Consider the following 18,518-nt stretch of genomic DNA (forward strand, 5'->3'; position numbering starts at 1 on the left):
GATTTTGTATATGTGGAAGTGTCAGAGATGGGACCTTTGAGATCATTGAGTCCAATACTCATAATTTACCATTTGGAAAACAGATCTAGGGAAGCAAAACAACTTTCCAAGGGTCCCACCAAAAATGGTGGACCCAGGATTTCAACCCTACCCCCACTGACTCCAGATCCAGCCATCTTTTCACTGCACACAGTGAGTCTGATTTCCTCTTATTTAATAAGTAGTGCTGGATTTGAAATCTCTTCAGAATTATTGTGTCGTTGATAGTTTCCTCAGGGCTGTAGTCAGGCAATAAGCATTTATTAAGTGATCAAGATGTGCCATATGTTATGCAAGACTGGGATAGAAACGTAAAGAAACAAGAAACTTATATTCTACTTGAGAAAGACAGCAAGCATGTAGAGAATTAATGTAGAATGAACAGATACAAAGAAGCTGAGGATGTAAGGTAGTTTGGAGGGGGAGCGAGAAGCTTGAAGGAATAAAGAGATTCTCTGAGGTGGAAGGAGGGAAGCATCATATTTTGGATGTGGGGGATGGGGGATGGCTGATGGCCAGCATAAAGGCACAGGACAAAGGGAGTGCCATGTATGAAGAACAGAGAAAAGACCAGTTTGGCTGGATCGCAATTAGTGTGGGGCTGGAAAGATAGGCTTGTGTTCATGCCGTGGACGGTGTTCACATCTAAACTGATGAATTTGTATTTTGTTCTGGAGACAAACAGGGAGCCAGCCGCCTGAGTTGATCAAATAGGGGTGTCAGAATTAAAAATCACTATCAGCTGGATGGTGGACTTGGGCAACTGGATATGTGGTTACAATAATCTAGGCGAGGTTTGATGAGGGCCTGAGCCAGTATGGAAGCTGTGGGATTAGAGAGGAGTCAGGTGCATGAGACATTGTGGAGATAGAAGTGGCGAGGTGTGGATGCTCATTGGCTGTGTCAGATCAGGAAGAATGCAGAGTTGAGGAAACACTGAGCTTCTAAACCTGAGAGCCCAGGATCATGGAAGGACTTTGGACAGAACTTGGGAAGTTTGGGAGAGGGGTGGGTTTTGAGGGAAAGACAGTTGAGTTTGGTTTTGGATGTGTCGAGTTGGAGGTGCCTCTGGAACAAAAGGCAGTGGTGCAGGGCTTATGTTTGGGAGCAGACAGGGGCTTCTGTGTAACTGTGAATCATCTGCACCAATGTGATCATTTGTGGGGTTCCTAAGTGGGTGGAAAGAGGAGAGAACAGGGTCGACAGCTGACCCTTGAGGAGCAAGCACACCTAGAGAGCTTGATTCACTCTCACTCACTTACGGCCCCCTCTCAGTAGACCTTTCCATGGCTCTTGTTTTTTTCCACTCTCAGTACATTTGGTAGATTTTTGTTTGTTTTGCCCCTCATTCTCCTGTTTATCTTTCTGTGCCCAAGCATAGAAACATTGGGATTCTGTATCTTAACTGTGAATGTAGCTTTACTTTTTGCTGTTGGTCTAATCTAGTTTTTAGCCTCAGCTATTTTATACTTAAGAAAGTCTATTTAAAATTTGACGTATAATGTTTCTGTGTTGTAAACCTCACATGACTGATCTTTATGAAATATTCATGGTAGATCTTCAGAAAAGCAGTATTCTTCCATTGAAGACACATTTAAAAATGGTCACTGTAACAGATTAAATGTTTGTGAGTTCTCAGGACTATATGTTTTATTTGGTTATTTGGTTTTTTTTTAAAGGGTTGATATGCCGTGCACTGCCCAGGGGGAGCCCTCATTCTGATCTTAAAGAGAGAACAGTGCTATCTGGCTCAATAATGCAAGGTAAATTAGAAATTTTCTTGACTTTGGAGCCTTCCCTGTGGGGTCAGTAGTTAGTTTGCTGTTGGATTCTTATAACATTTAAGTCTTTCCTGATTTTTTTTAAATAGATTTGAGTTATTTGAAAATTTAAAGGTGCCCGTTCTTTTTACAATTTACAAATAAATTTAAAGATTTTACAATTTTTAAAATTTCTTTACAAACATTTTCATTAACTACTTTTCGGTGATCATTATACATGTAAAAACACCTTAAAATGTTGATCTAAGAATTTTAGATCTGGAAAAGTGCCTTAGCTATAATCTAGTCCTTCTCCCTCGTTTTACAAGTGAGAACATGGAGATATGGAGAGTCTGTAACTTTCCTAGCCCCTCTCGTTAATGGGGGAGCTGGGACTGGAGCCTGTCAGACACTGTTTTCAGTCTGTCCTTTTCCTCATTCATAATTCTAAGGAATTGAGTGCCTGTTATGTGTGGGGACATTGATGTAATGAGTACTGCTCAAAGAGCATTGACATTTAATTTTTTCTTTGTAAGGCACACCAAGAGCCACAACAGAAAGCTTTGAAGAAGGCCTTAAATATCCCAAACAGATTAAAAGAGAGAGTCCTCCCATCCGAGCATTTGAAGGAGCTATTACAAAAGGAAAACCATACGATGGAGTCACCACCATCAAGGAAATGGGACGTTCAATTCATGAAATTCCAAGGCAAGATCTTTTAAGTCAGGAAAGCCGAAAAACTCCAGAAGTAATCCAGAGTACAAGACCCATAATTGAAGGTTCCATTTCTCAGGTAATAATGTTTTAGAGGGCAGGCCTATTTTTGCATTTAGCAATTCCACTTCCAGTCAGAAAATCCTGGGTTTAGTTCTGGAAGATCATCTGCAGTCATCTGGTTCAGCTCCCACATTTTAAATTAACTGAAGCCTACCAGGATTCAGTGACTCACCACAGTAGCGATTGCCAGAGTCAGGATCTGAACCCAGACTCTTTGACCTTAAGTCTAACACTCTTTCCACCACACAGTACCTCTTTGTTCCACATTTCTGTAAAAGCTTAGAAAATAAGACTCAGTGCTCATAACAGGACTTTATGACGTGGGGAGCCAAAGGGTCGGTCAGGAATATAAATATAGAAGCTATCACCATAGTAAAAATTATTTATCTTGTTCATCGCATATAGTGTTTTTGATTCAGAGCAGAGAGATATAGTTAGGTGGTTCAAGTCAAATGCTTGAAACAGGGAGTAAAAACAGTTTAATTTTTTTTTAAATTAAATCTTTTTCCTATCCAGGGATAAATATTCATAGTGCTTGTTTTTCTCTTTGTAGGGCACACCCATAAAGTATGAAAGCAGCTCTAGTCAATCTGCCATTAAACATAACGTCAAGTCCCTAATCACAGGCCCTAGTAAGCTCCCTCGTGGATTATCTCAGTTGGAAATGGTTCCAGAGAACATCAAGGTGGTCGAACGAGGAAAATATGAAGATGTCAAAGCAGGAGAAGCAATCCGTTCCCGGCATACGTCAGTTGTTAGCTCTGGGCCCTCTGTTCTAAGGTCAACCCTTCATGAACCTCCCAAAGCACAACTGAGTCCTGGGATTTATGAGGACGCCAGTGCAAGGAGAACACCTGTGAATTACCAGAGCACAATGTCCAGAGGGTCCCCCATGATGAACAGGACTTCTGATGGTATGGTCTTTTTGCAGCCCTGTCTCACCCTTCTCGTTGAACTTTATGTCAATCACAAAGCAGTACTTTTCAAGTTGTAATCTTTGAATTAACACAAGTCCAAAATGAATGGGAAAATGGAGTTCGATTTTGATCGATGCCCACATTTCTCTCTCAGTCACCAGACATAGCTAGCTGAGTGCTCAGTGGGTGCCAGGCAGAAGCGAAAATGAGAATCTCTACTCTCAGGGAGCCTCATTTCTATCGGGGGAAACAGCTTGTTTTAGGTTCCAGTTATTGCTTTGGGGAATTATCCCTTTTCTCAACACAATATGAATGCTTCCCTTAATGAGGGAACATATTCTTTAGTTCCTGTTAAAATGATGTAATATGGACTCCATTCTCTTTAGTCTGCCTTATCCACCAGGGTCATTAATGCCTTTGTTAATACTTGACAAGAAGAATTCAGGTTAGTCCAGATCACACTCTCAATATATTCAAATGGGCCGAGTGAATTCCCTCTGATTTCTAATGGATGAAAAGGCAGAAGAAAAGTGCCCTGATCCCAATGCTGTGGAGCATCTTCTGCTATTGAGCTATAAAACTACTCACAAGTGAGATCAACATGTCAGCCTGCTTCTTTCCATCAAAAATAAAATCAGAGGCTTTCCAGACCAGGCCCAGTTAGAGAGGGCACGGTGTGAGAGCTGTCCTTGTGGTACAGGCAGCCACACAGATGATCCATGGTCTTTGTGGATATCCTAGAAGGAGGAGAGCCAGGATCTGGACTTCCTCAGGGAATTTTGTTGGTATTAACTCATGACTTCATATTGTGTGGTGAGGCCGAGAGGCCTTGGGGTTGTCATCAGCTAATTCCACTCCCTGCTCTGTTCATGTGGCTTTGGTCTTGAACTCAGTAGTTCAGTCTTCAGGAGTTACTGAGTGCTTTGTAGGGCTAGGACTGAAGATTTGGAAGTCAGCAGCTTCCATGAAAGAGGAACACAGAACAGCGTACCAATAATTAGAAAAAAATACAAACCCATGTGGATCAGTAGAGTGTAAAATGAGTGCTAATAGACCTTGTTAGCACAGTATCAGAGGCTGCTTAGATATGGATGGCATGACCAGGTAAGGCTAAGAAGGCTTTCTTAATGAAGCAGGACTCTGAGCTGTCCTCCCTAGTCTCATGCGATTCAGAGCCCCAATCCTGACCCTTTGTGGCTCTCTAGCTTAGCCAGGGCTTTATTTATTCCCCCAAACAGACCTGAATTCTTAAATATACAATCCTCATGTCACTGACACCAAAGTAAAATGGGTGGGGCCGCCCTTCTTATTCATACTTGGTAGCTGTCCCTGGGTGACATTCCACTTTCAGTATTGCCCCTGTTACTCATTTCAACATGATTTTATTTGTCTAAATTAGGAGGGAATGCAGTTTAAAGTGTGGCTTGCCCTGTGCCTCACATCTAATTAGGAATGGCCCTCACTTTTCCTCATGGTTTAAAGGCAGTGAGACACATAGCACAGAAGTTAAGGTCCTCCTGTGCATTGGCCATGGTGATATGCATGGGATACAAAGAAAGGTAAAAGACAGTACCTCCTCACAAGCAGCTCCCAGTGCTTTGGTGGGAGAAGAGATAATGTTGAAGACTGTATTATTAATAATGAGAAAATTAGGTGATTAGTGGGATCAATGAGAAAAGGTGATCGATCATCAGCATATTGCCCACCTTTTCATTTCAAAATCAGGCAACCATTTATTAAAGGCCTACTGTGTGCTGGGCGCTGTGCTAAGTCCTAGGGGTACAAAAAATATAAAATGGGGGAGGGGGTTATTGCTGTATTAAAAAGGGGTCCTCCTTTCAGAATCTCATGTCTCGACTAGTTCAGTGTCATTCAAATATTGAGGCTCTCCAAAGGGTGTGGTCTTGTGTTCACGTCCCACAAGTGATTCAAATCTGAGTCCACCATATTCCTAGCCTTTGGTGACCTTACACAACACCACAAGTACATAGATGTTTTTTTCCCTATATCTGCACAAGTTGAGTAGAAAATTATTCTTATAGAAGGAATTCTTGTTTTTAAGATGATACAATGTATGTGTTCCCATGAATCCTTGATGAATGGATCAGTTTTGTAAATGCAAGTTACATTGTGTGTCTTAGTGAATGGTACTGCTTTTTCAGCTGCTGTTTCTTCTGGGAAGTCTACAAATCATGAAAGGAAATCTACACTTACTCCTACCCAAAGAGAAAGTGTACCTTTACCCTCTAAGTCTCCAGTCCCAGGAGTGGACCCTGCTGTCACCCACAGCCCCTTTGAGCCCCACCACAGAGGCAGCGCAGCAGGGGAGGTCTATCGAAGCCATCTTCCTGCACACCTGGATCCCGCAATGCCATTTCACAGGGCACTGGACCCTGGTGAGTGTTGTTTGGGGCGGGACAGGCTTCTGACTTAATTATTTAATAGAAGGGAATATACATTTGTCAGGTGAGAGGCCCTACATGGGAGACCTGTTAATATCATCTGTTCATAGAGACAATTTCCATGGCAACTGACATTTATAGCAGCATTAACAGAGCTCTTTCCCAGGATAATTGTTCTGTTAGAAGTTTTAGTGAAGCCAAGTAACATTAAACACCAAAGCCCACCAACTCTTTAGTGTCATCTCTTGGTATTACCTGGCCTATAGTGACCTACTTCTGTGTTTGAGGCTCAGACTTACATTCTCTTCACTGGCTCACAGCATCTTAAAATAACACATTTTCCAGGAGAACAACCTGAGGAGCAGAGACCCGCTAGGCTGCATACACACCTTGGCTCTTGCCCATGCTGCTTTCCTGCCTGGAAGGCCTTCCTCTTGTGCATCTGTTCTCCCTTTCAATTCAGTGAGCCCTGGCTGAGGGTCCGCCATATCCGCACTAGATCCCTGGGGTACAAAGACAGAAATGAAACAGTTCCTACCCTTGAGGAGCTCACCTGCTATTGAAGGGAAATGATGTGTATAACATATGTGAATGCAAAAGAAAGCCAGACTAAATACAAAGGAATTTAGACAGGGCACACTGCCAACCCCCATAAGAGAATATTGCACTGAGGGTTAATTGAGCCAAACGGTTTTCGTTATTTTCTTTAATTTGGTTTTGCATTCTTGCTATTATCTAGTAGTGGTAGAATTGAGCAGATTCAATTAAAGCTAACAGCTGCGGAGAGCAGTCACTGCCTTTTTGAAAAGGGCTCCAGTTGCTTAAAAAAATTCTTTGAAAGCCATTTAGTTATGACCAGTGTTCTCAGGCTTTAGGGAAGCACATTTTCAGGCATCTAGTGGATCGTTGAGTTTCCTAAAGTTCCCTAGAACTCAAAGGGTTCACTAGAGACAAGGTGTAGGCACAGTGGCCTCTGGAGGAAAAATGGGGGCATCTTTAATTTTCTTCTCCAAACCAAGCATCTTTGGTCTATGTTAGCTTGTTATTTTTATACAAAATTAGGTCACAAATTAGGTTTTAGACAAAAGAAGTCTTCACTGTATTATCACATATCATGGGTGTGTGTGTGGGTGGGTGTTCCTTTTTTCTAAGGTCTGTCCCTTTGTTTTTCTGATTGTTGATCAGCCCAGATCAGACCCATTTCTCCACTCCACCTGGCAGTCACTAAGTCTGTGCTCCACACCTTTGTAATTCATGACTAAATGCTTATTATCCATCTAGCCTTTCTTCCCCCAAGAAGAATAAAGATGACTATTTATAGTATGCCATTCTGATCCAATGTTCTCATGAATCTGATGGAACAGAATTAAATCTCTTCTAAAGAAAAGTAATGGTGTAGGTGGTTCTTGGGGAGAACATTATAATTACACTATTTAGAAGTACTTATAAATGAAAACTCGTGGAAAATTCTGTTAGATATTGTTAGAAGCACTGGAAAGATGAGTAATTTTAACTTTTCCCTATAAGTTCTCCTTGGATGCAGTAGGAATACCCAAGTGATAGCTGGTCAGCGATGCTGCATGTGCACTGTGGCCTTAGGGCATTGTTCTGCTCTTCACAGAGTTTGTCGTTAGCTTTTGTACTTCTCATGGATGTTGGGCCACCTCCTTCAGAGACTGAACTTCCTGTCTGTCTGTCTGTCTCTCTTCTACAGCTGCTGCTGCATACCTGTTCCAGAGACAGCTTTCCCCAACACCAGGTTACCCAAGTCAGTATCAGCTTTATGCGATGGAAAACACGAGGCAGACAATTCTGAATGATTATATTACCTCACAACAGATGCAAGTTAACTTGCGCCCTGATGTAGCCAGAGGACTGTCCCCCAGAGAGCAGCAATTAGGTCTCCCATATCCTGCAACCAGAGGTATGTCTCTCTTATTCCTCTAGCAAATTCCTCTCGTGTGTGTTCGGGTAAACTTTTATATGGTTTCTGCTGAGGCCACCGTCCCATATCTTTGGAATCCACGTAGCCCATGTGGTGTCCAGAGCAGGGAAGTCAGTGCACGGTAAGGTCATTCCCATGTCTGTATAGCATCCAAGAGTTTGCAGAGCACCTTATTCACAAGCTGAGGAGGTTCTGAGATGATAGGGGATTTATCAAGAACACAGCTGGTGAGGTGTCTGTAGCAGAATTTGAACCCAGGTCTTCTGACTCTTAAGCTCAGCACCATCTACTCTACCACACTGCCCCACAGCATTTTACCTTTACCTTCATTCAGTGAGCATGAACTAAATTAAATAAAGGAGCTCCAGGAATGTAACTCTTACAAATTACCTGGCAAGGTTTTTAGAGCCAGTCTTCTACTGGCTTCTTCGTTGGACTCCTAGAATTGTAGGTTCCTGATAGGTGCCCGAATCTTTAGAATTTTCTGTTCTGTTGGTGAATGAGTTGGAAAATTAATGGAGGAGGATCTACACCATTGGAATTTGTGTGTGTTCCGCATGTCAACCAAGAGGCAGAGTGGGCAGAGAGCTGAACTTAACAGCAACAAGTCGTTGACCTAGGAGATCTCAGAAGGCCAAGCCCCTGCTTGAGAAAACAAGGACAAAAATCCTCATATTCGTTTATTCATCTTCATGACAGGAATCATTGATTTGACCAATATGCCTCCCACCATCTTGGTGCCTCACCCTGGGGGTACAAGCACTCCTCCAATGGAGAGAATCACTTACATACCAGGTACCCAGCTGACCTTCCCTCCCAGACCTTACAATCCTGCCTCAATGTCTCCAGGTAAGAATCCTTGCTGTACTTCCCCCGTTGCCTGGTGGTTTTCCACCAGTGCTTCATGAGTGTAAATTTAGAATGAGAAGGGGCCCTGGCTTGATCTAATCCAACTTCCTCATTTTAGACAGGAGGGAACTGAGGCCCAGAGGGGTTCACTGACATCCAGGGTCATCCCAGGACAAAGTATCTGAGCTGAACTTTGGACTCAGTCCCTCTCCTTCAGAGCCTGTCCTCTTAGCGCCACACCTTTCTGATTGCTCTGGTGCTATTTATCCTTGGTTTGGGGGTGGCAACAATGTGTTGATATCTCTCAGTTGACAGTGGACCTGTGTCTTGGAGAAATACTGTAAAATCATTGTATTCATCAATATTTTTGTCTGAACCCCTTTAATGATAAAACAGGCATAGCCTTCAAGTCTAGAGCTTTTTATAAAAGTTGCACTTGTTTGAAAATTTAAGTTTCATTGATGTTCCTCATGAGGATGTGAAAGCCTGTGGATTGGTGTGTTTTACAGGCCACCCTTCACACCTGGCTGCATCTGCTGCCGCAAATGTTGAGAGGGAACGTGAGCGAGAAAGGGAGAGAGAGAAGGAACGTGAGCGGGAGAGGGAGAGGGAACGGGAAAGAGAGCGAATTGCTGCTGTCTCTTCAGAGCTCTACCTTCGTCCAGGTAAGAGATGGAAGGTGTAAAGTTCATTTTCTTATTGTTCATTGGAGAGGCATGATTATTTTTATTGACATTCTAAGATAAGTTTGCCAAAGTGAATTTGGGAAGTCTGACCACATACATACATACATACATACATACATACATACATACATACACACACACACAATCTAAAAGGTGAGTTAGACCTGTAGGACATTAGAGTTGGAAATGACCTTAGAAATCCTTAATGGAGTTCTCTCATTTCTTAGAACAGAGGTTCTTAACCTGGGGGCCCATTAATCTGATGGGTAGATTTTAGGACGTTCATGAATTTGGCTGGGGAAGAAATTTGCATCTTAATTTTCATGACCCTCTAACTGAAATTTAACATTTGTTTTGATTATTTAAAAATCTTATCCTGAGGAAGGCCCCCCCAAAAGGGTCTGTGGCACAGAAGTTAAAACCTCCTGTCACAGAGGAAGAACCTGGGGTGAACAGCGCAAAAGGGCTCGTCCTGGTCACAACAGGATTTAGGTGAAGAGCCCAGACTTAGAACCAGCCCTCCGGGCTCTCTTCAGCCCTCTATCCATTATACGAACCAATGGATGTAAAATTGAATCCCATAAACCCTAGTCATCTGTAGGAAATAAGATTTTCATAAGAAAATGTCAGTACTGGAGATACGTTTTCCTTTTAAAAAATACCAACATGAGATTATGAATGCTTTAAAAGTTTCCTTATTTTCCATAGTTTTTGTCAGTGAAAATACATAATTTCCTCTATTTTCCTCCCAGTTTCTCCTCCAATTCATATTGGATATTCCATACCCCAAGAATCATCAGCCCAGTTTGGACTTCTCCCAGTATATTCCAAACCCTAACGTAGTCCATGGCCAGATTCATTTGGATAGAACCACCCTCCTCTGACTTGCTCATTGATCCATTTAGCATTAGGATGGAATAGGCAGCTAATTAACTGGTATTCCAGAAAATGTGAAAGACATATTGCTTTTTTTCTCATGACAGAAAAGAAAAACCAGTCTGCTAATGTTTTCATTCTAGGTATAATTTTGTAGACTAGTTCTAGTTTTGTAGAATTGCCCTTTAATGATAGGTATTTAATGTAACTGAATAAATGAATGAAGAAAAAATCATTTATTAATCATTTACCATGTGTTTCACATCTCTCTCTGCTACATAAACAAAGGCAGTCCCTGCCCTCAAGGAGCTCACCTTCTAATGGAGGAGTCCAAGCACAAAGGGTAGTCGTAATGATGGAAAGTTGTAGAAAGAATAAGACGGGCTTCAGGAGACTAGATTGATATCCACATCATCCAGAAACAGTGGTAGGGTTGGTTTAATTGTGGTTCATGATTACAGAACTGGAATTGGGAAGGAGGTAGCAAGGCTGCTGAGCTGGCTAGGGAGGAGCTTACTGGGAAGCAGGGAGTGGAATTAAACCTGGTGTTCAGGAGCTATAGTTAGGATTCAGCACATCTTGAACCCAGGACTGTCAGGCACAGAGTCTGTGGGGGCAATGTCAGGAAGGTAGGCATTGAAGTGATTGGATATTCATTGTTTCTCCATTCTGAGATGATTTGGATATTTCAGTAATGGGAACTTGTAGTTGTCTCATAAAAAATAGACAGGAAGGACACAGTCACTGGCCTCCTTTCTCTTACCCTGAGAACCCCAGGGAGCTTGCAGGCTCCACCCAGCTCCTCACTCTCCTTGTTTCTCTGTCCGAACCCATGTAGGTTCTGAGCAGCCTGGACGGCCTGGCAGCCACGGTTATGTCCGCTCCCCTTCCCCCTCAGTGAGGACACAAGAGAATCTTCTGCAGCAAAGATCCACTATTTTCCAGGGACCCAATGGAACCAGCGTCATCACCCCCTTGGATCCTGCCGCGCAGCTGCGCATCATGTAGGTTCCGCATACATCTCTTACTGAGGAATGTATTTCAGCTCTTGCTCACCTCTTTTGGATGAGTTAAAACTGAATGTCGTTATGACATAAAAACATGCTTCTGTTCTACAGGTTTTGACTTTTGTGCAGTGAATCCCCATTCTTGTGTGGCTCACAGCAAATAGGCTCACCCTTCCTAGGCACCTTCAGCTCTTGACTGGGAATGTGTTTGCAGTAGACAGTCGGTCGTGGCTGAAACCCCCAGCTTCCAGTTTTTGCAGTTCCTTGTCATTGTCAGGAATAATGAGGCCTCATTCTGACACTGTTTCTTAGTTCACCAAGTATTTTCACTCCGTCATCACACATGGCCCTCATAGTGTCCCCTGAGCTAGCTAGGCAGGGCCCAGGAATGTTGGGGAGGTGCCCGTGGCGGGCCCTGAGGCACAAGGCAGTGGAGCAGTAGAGGTGCTGATTGAACGCCTCTTTTCTGATGCTCCCTGCAGTTTTCTTTCCTCACCACCACATGCCCGTTGATCTGTTGATGTTACTTATTTGCAGGCAGCTGCCCCCTGGCGGGCCTTCCCTAACTCCAGGCTTGCCTGCCTCTCGCTACAACACTGCAGCCGATGCCTTGGCTGCTCTGGTGGATGCTGCTGCTTCAGCCCCTCAGATGGAAGTGACCAAAGCAAAGGAAAGTAAGCATGAAGCGTCCAGGCTTGAGGAGAACGTGAGGGGCAGGTCGGCAATGTCTAGTGAGCAGCAGCAGCAGCAACTGGAGCAGAAAGCCCTGGAGGTGGACAAGAGGGCTGCCCAGTGCCCGTATACCTCCTCAGCTTTCCCAAGCGGCAAGCCGCAGGGCCAGTCATCTTCTATCGTTTATTCTGAGGCTGGGAAAGAGAAAGCCCCTCCTCCTAAATCTCGGTATGAGGAGGAGTTAAGGACCCTAGGGAAGACCACGATCACTGCAGCAAACTTCATCGATGTCATCATCACCAGGCAGATTGCCTCAGACAAGGATGCACGGGAACGTGGCTCTCAAAGCTCTGACTCTTCAAGTAGTTGTACGTACCCCAACTGCTGGTTCTGAAGACCGAGAGGTCAATCACTGCGTACCAGGCAGGTCAGAGCAGGCCTAGCTTCGAGGGCCAGAGGCTTCCTGACTTCTCTGTTTACTAAAAAGCAGCACACAGCGGTAGCAGCATTGACGAGTCTGCAAAAGCAAAATGGTCTACACTGCTGGCCGGCCAGGCGCCTGTCAGGGTGTCCTGGAGGAATGGGAAGGCCACGGAGTGTGTTAAGACAGAGGCCTTGGGCATTTGCTTAGAGCCAGCGCAGAATGCCACATAAGATACTGCCAAGAGCTGGGGAGTAATTAAGTGAGATTCAGTTGCCTTTCTTTTATCCACATTAATAGAGTAGAATAGATGCATCCATTATCCCGAAATCATTTGTTTGGCCGTACATTATATGTATGTGCAATTTATGTATATTTGTGTATACATACAAACATAGGGATAGCTAGATAGAGGGCCTGGAGTCAAGAAGATTCATCTTCCTGAGTTCAAATCCGGCCTCAGACAGTTACTAGCTGTGTGACACTGGGCAAGTCACTTCACCCTGTTTGCCTCAGTTTCCTCATCTGAGCTGGAGAAGGATGAGTGGAATTGTCTCATCTGCCTTTACCTAATTGGCATAGGAGGCAGGCCTGGAATATGTAGGTTCCGGGGATCAGCAAAGTGAGACAAACTGCTGAGGAGATTTCTTCTGTGACAATAACTGGCACATGGTGATGCTCGCCTCCTAAGAAGGCCTCATAAAGGGCTCTGTGACAAAAAGAGCTGGGGAGCTGGGAGTAGGAAATAGGCTGGGGAACATTCAGGAGAAAGTCCTAAAGAACTGCATGGTGTCAGGACAAGAACCAGAAGGCAGCAGGTACATAACCAGCATCATTCATTGGAGGTTGGACTTTCTTCCTTTACCTTTGGCGTGTGTTCCTCAGTTAGGCCAGATTCAGCAGGTGGAGCTAATACTGCCCTCATTTAAAAAAAAAAAATCCTGTGGAGGATGTAACAATGTGAGCTCCTCCGCCATGTTCACCCTCAGGGAAAGTTGAAGCACCTGTTTCTGTCACATGGGATTGTAGCTCCTTAGGAATATCCCACCCCAGGGTGGGGTGGGAGACATTTGTAGTCATGCTCTCTAGAGGGAGTAATTGGGCATTTAGGACAGTAGTAGCCATTTTTGTTCTCGTAATTGGGAAAGTTATATGCATATCCTGGCAGATTATCCACTACCTTGCCACCTTTTTTTTCCCCCGCCCAAAACACCAATTGGACTTACCATTCATTTTCCTCCAAGTATTCCCTAACGTTTCCATAAATTGCCTTGGCTTTACACAGTAGTTTAGAATTTATTTGAAGTGACTTTGGTAAGCCTTATTCCAGTTTTCTACAAAAATGCTTGCAGACAGTTTTTCCTGTATCATGCAGCGTAGCAGTATGAATGGCTCAGAAATCTTTTTAAGGGATGTGAATTGTCTGCATCATACCAGACCATCAGAATTAGGCAATCAGCCTCAAGGCCTCTGCCTCTATTACCCAGCTCTGAAAAGTGTTTCACCGAGCCATCTTTCCCGGGCCAGTATCACTGATCTCTCTTGGCCTGTTTTTTAAAGGATTCAGAAAATAGTGGTGGTGGTGCTGTCAAGTCTCTCCCTCATGATTTGTAACAGCGAGGAAAATATTAATTGTGGTAAAGATGTCTTTAAAAACAAATCTGTTGCTTTATTCTGTTTCAGTAATTGTACAACTTTCTAAATTAAGGGTTATCAACAGGGGAATGGAATGGGTTTTTTTTTTTCCATTGAAATTTGTGGGCACATTGAAAATGATTTGTTTTCAAATAATATGCATTCCCTTTCTTGAAGTGTCATCTCATCGATATGAACCACCAGGAGATGCTATTGAGGTGATAAGCCCTGCCAGCTCACCAGCACCACCCCAAGAAAAACTGCAGCCCTACCCGCAGGAGGCTGCTAAGACGAACGCTGCAGAAAGTAAGCCTTTCTGAGAGCCTCGGCCCTTTGTGTTTATCCCAGACCAACATCAAAAAGCATAAGCATGTGCCTATTACAAAGAAGAACAGAAAAAGAATTACATATGAAACTATGAATCACTGTTGCTTACAGCTTGGCTTTTTAAAGTTAGATTCTCACACCTATCAATTTACTTTTGTATGTTGAACAGATGCTAGTATGTGCATATGCTCTTCATTTTTAGCATTAGCTAAAAATGTTAAAACTGGTCGTTGTTCCAGATTGTTACCTTTCAGTAAATTCTTTGTTTCTGAAAAATTTAAATCGAGTTTTTCAATTTTAGAATGAATCTAGAAACTTACATAGATGCACTATTTAAAATAACTACTAATTGTAGAAACCTTGGTTTCTTGTTCTCTTTTGTGAATCATTGACATTTTAATCCAAGAAGAGACAAGAGCCAATTGTTAAGCTGGGCCTGGTTCACTGCTTGGCCTCTGATTCTGATGCCTGCTACTCTTCACTTTCTGTTGTAGTCATTGTTCTGTGGGTGAAGAAATGCTTGAGGCTTCTTTCCTCTTGAAAATGGTTTTAAATGTGTTATGAGTTAAGTGTCAAGTTCTTTGAGGAGACATCTTTGAAATTAGCTTAATGATTAGAGGACCATTAGCATTGGGAGAAAGTCTGCACTGAAAAGCCACCTTGGTGTCTGTCACCCATCAGGTGATCCCAGTAGACAATATGATGGATCGCTGCCTCGATATCGACCCCAACAAGACCCCCCATCCCCGCAGCAGCAGCTGCCCCCACCACCACCTTCTTCTCAAGCAGAAGGAATGGGACAGGTTCCTCGCACCCATCGTCTCATCACACTTGCTGACCATATCTGTGTAAGCTTCTTGCTGGGCTTCCTGCTGGGCTTGGTGGGTGTTCTCATTTGTTCCAAAGGGAAGACTCCAGCAAGGAGTTTGTTGAGGTTCCTTTTCTCTTCACTTGCATCTGTCCCCTTCCCCTTCACCCCCCACCTGCTTTTTTTTTTCCTCCAAATACCAAATTCTTCGGTTAGAATGCATGGGTGTGTTACAGATGCTTAACCACCTCCTTCTTTCCCCATTAACAGCAAATTATTACACAAGATTTTGCTAGAAACCAAGTTGCCTCGCAGGCTTCCCAGCAGCCTCCCACTTCTACATTCCAGAATTCAGCATCTCCTTTAGCATCTACTCCTGGGAGGGCAAAAACATCGAGCCGTTACAGTCCAGAATCCCAGCCTCAAGCTGTTCTTCATCCACGGCCCGGCTCCAGGGTGTCTCCTGAAAATCTTTCCGATAAATCCAGGGCAAGGTAAAGGATTTGTGTAAATTCTATGCTGAAGTAACTTCCCTATATTAAAAGTGATTGCATCTGCCCATCTCATGCCTTCTCAGCGGGTCTCCTTGTTGCCTGTCATTGTCACACCCAAAGACCACATCTTTTTTGTGGCTCTTGTGTGCCCAGAAAAGGGACCTCAGAAATTATGGTCAGTTAAGTTGTTGCCTTTAATTTATTCTGATCAGGATGGGGTGGGGGACAGAAGGATTCTGTTCCTTGTCTTGGGTGATTCGGATGCTTTTTCTCATCTCCATTGTTGTGGTTATTTGGACCTTGATTTTTTTAAATGTATTTTTGTATAGCCACTGATGAGGAAAGAGTTTCTCTGAGTACAGTACAGGGAAACTAGGTGTCTCATGTGGAGAAATATGAAAGCTCACATCTCTCTAAAGGGACCCATTTTGGCATGTTGCCTTTGGAGTCTAGTTAAAATGCCACCAAAAAGTTAAATGGGGTGAGAAAGGCTTATTAACAGCAGCAAGCACTTAGACTTCACAGTCAGAGGTTCAGTGTTCCAGAAGAGCTTGGTATGGAGGATTTCTTTCCTTTGTCAACTCTCACACAAACTGACCCAGAAACAAAACTTTGGTTCTGTGTTGGGGCAGCCTGAATGAGAAGCTGCTTACTAGGTGAATTTTCTCCTGCTCTCCCCTCCTCCCCCACCCCCCCAATAATGTTCAAATCATAATAGTTTTCTTTGCTTTCTTAGTAGACAGAGGAAAACTTTAAATTGGACTTAGGGGAGTGGGTTTGTCAGTGGATCACGGACCACAGTGATCAGTGGAAAAGGTCTTCCAGGTGCTCCTGGAAGCTAGAGGAGCTGGAGGGGAGGGCCTTTTGGAAAGAGCCTTTCTCTCAGTTCCTGAGCACTCAGGCCTGTTCCCAATGCTGTGTCAGTTATTAGTGATGGATTAGGCAGAAGACCTTCTTTGGCCCATGACATAGTAGTGCTATCATGACTCCCTGAGACAGCCCCAGATGAAGTGACAGCTCAGAACCTGGCATGAGGTTTTGTGGCTTTTGCTCTTTTCTCATGATGTATATCTTGTAATCTCAGGCCTGGAAAATCTCCAGAAAGAAGTCATGTCTCCTCAGAACCCTACGAGCCAATCTCCCCACCTCAGGTTCCAGTCATCCATGAGAAGCAGGACAACATCCTGCTCCTGTCTCAGAGCGCAGTGCCCGCGGAGCAGAGGTGAGCCCAGAGCATGTGCGGTGGCAGGGGCTGTGAGTTCAGCCAATTCTCATTGGCTGTTACATTCCTCTCCTGTCTGCTCGATACCGTCCTTACCATATACTGAAGCACCTCCTGTCACGGTGCCCCTTTCTGTTTGTAGGGAGCTGAGCGCAGGTGCATGAGCCTCTTTGCTTAGGGGACAGCTTCATTTGGTGTCAAAGACCTGGGTCCAAGTCCTGGTTCTGTCTGCCGAGTCATCCCTGGCCATTTAAATTTTATGGGCCTCGTTCATTTCATCTGTACAGTGGGGGAAATCATGCTTTCAGTGTCCCTTACGGGGCTGCTCTGAGCACCGGCTAGTTAATGTATAGACAGGGTTTTATGAACTGTCAGCCTCCTACTCATGTGAACTGCTGTAACTGTCATCTTTTAGGTCTCCCACTAGACCATAAGCTTTGTGAGGGCAAGAACTCTTTCATCTTTTTATCAGTCAACATTGAATGAATAAAGAAAGGCTTAGTCAGTAATGCAGGATCATGTTTATTCCTCTATAAGGATTTTACTTTGTGACCTTTAAACTCCAGAAACTTAAATGGTTGTTCTTATTTTAAAAATCAGAGTTGTTCTTTCTTCTTTTGGGGGTAACCAATCCTAGTCCTTTTTGTAACTTTATAAAAAGAACTTACTATGCTCCTTCGTACGAGACTATGGAATTCCTTCTTCTGTACCCTCATCTCAGGCTAGAATGTGCAGGTCTCTTCATTGTCCCTGGGGTTATCATCTGCTTCGGGGCCTGACATGAATTTAAACAAAATAAGTCAATTCTTAGGGTATCCTACAGGTACCAGGACAGTGAGATTTCCATCTCATGTTGTGGTTCATCCATCAGAGGGCCTTGAGTGATTATCGCAACACAATCTAGCCCCTGCTGGGAAGATGGCCTTATTCTAGAGTTCTAATTCAACTAACAATTTCTAAGGACGAATATCTTTAATATGGATAATATAGTTTGCACAAAGCTCAAGCTAACATTGTACGTAAAGACCTTTGTGAAAATTCGTTGAATGAGAGCCCAGGTGGGTAGTTGTGTCCTCGGATGGCTGTCACAGTGTGGTGCAGAGGGAAAAGCCCTAGATTTAGAAGCGGAGGACCTGGGTTCAAATCCTGGTTCTGCTGCTCTGACAACCTTTGTGACATTCAGCAGGTTGTTTCACCTTAGCATTCCCTCCTGGCTTATTTAATCTAGTTTAGAGACCAAGGCTAATCCATGTCTTAGGAGCACTGTTAACAATCAGTCCTAACAAACGGGGAATGACCTTTTGGTCATTCTGATCGATGGGAAGCTTTTGGTGGCACTGTATCCTGAATTCCTGTCGGGAGTAATACTGCACTAACACGACGTGATCTTCCTCACAGGAATGATTCCCGCTCTCCAGGAAGCATAAGCTACCTGCCTTCCTTCTTCACCAAGCTGGAAAACACTTCACCCATGGTGAAATCAAAGAAGCAGGAGATTTTTCGTAAGTTGAACTCCTCTGGTGGAGGTGACTCTGACATGGGTAAGTGGGACTTATTTTATTAGCTGAAAATGAAACTGTATCTTAAATGTACTAGTAGTGACACTCTTGAAGTCACGTTTTACCTCTTGTCTCTCGAAACACAGCAGTAGTTTTTACAATTTTGTAATTAAGGAAGAAAT

General features: G+C 43.6%; 1 protein-coding gene across 11 annotated transcripts in view; it reads left to right on the top strand.

The window, feature by feature from the left end:
• NCOR1 (nuclear receptor corepressor 1) overlaps positions 1 to 18,518 on the top strand; it is a 182,735-nt gene that overhangs the window by 149,827 nt on the left and 14,390 nt on the right. For 8 of the 11 annotated variants that reach the window (XM_036765749.1, XM_036765750.1, XM_036765748.1 and 5 more), the window contains 14 exons: positions 1,719 to 1,802; positions 2,336 to 2,592; positions 3,130 to 3,490; positions 5,656 to 5,889; positions 7,610 to 7,819; positions 8,540 to 8,689; positions 9,199 to 9,354; positions 11,090 to 11,255; positions 11,796 to 12,298; positions 14,164 to 14,292; positions 14,995 to 15,161; positions 15,392 to 15,615; positions 16,700 to 16,837; positions 18,236 to 18,378. In XM_036765749.1, the coding sequence (XP_036621644.1) occupies positions 1,719 to 1,802; positions 2,336 to 2,592; positions 3,130 to 3,490; positions 5,656 to 5,889; positions 7,610 to 7,819; positions 8,540 to 8,689; positions 9,199 to 9,354; positions 11,090 to 11,255; positions 11,796 to 12,298; positions 14,164 to 14,292; positions 14,995 to 15,161; positions 15,392 to 15,615; positions 16,700 to 16,837; positions 18,236 to 18,378 (2,922 nt within the window). The remainder of the gene's footprint in view (positions 1 to 1,718; positions 1,803 to 2,335; positions 2,593 to 3,129; positions 3,491 to 5,655; positions 5,890 to 7,609; positions 7,820 to 8,539; positions 8,690 to 9,198; positions 9,355 to 11,089; positions 11,256 to 11,795; positions 12,299 to 14,163; positions 14,293 to 14,994; positions 15,162 to 15,391; positions 15,616 to 16,699; positions 16,838 to 18,235; positions 18,379 to 18,518) is intronic. The other 3 variants (XM_036765743.1, XM_036765744.1, XM_036765745.1) reach the window with 2 other exon arrangements.

This window comes from Trichosurus vulpecula, chromosome 7 (assembly GCF_011100635.1).
Source record: "Trichosurus vulpecula isolate mTriVul1 chromosome 7, mTriVul1.pri, whole genome shotgun sequence".
Lineage (NCBI taxonomy): Eukaryota > Metazoa > Chordata > Mammalia > Diprotodontia > Phalangeridae > Trichosurus > Trichosurus vulpecula.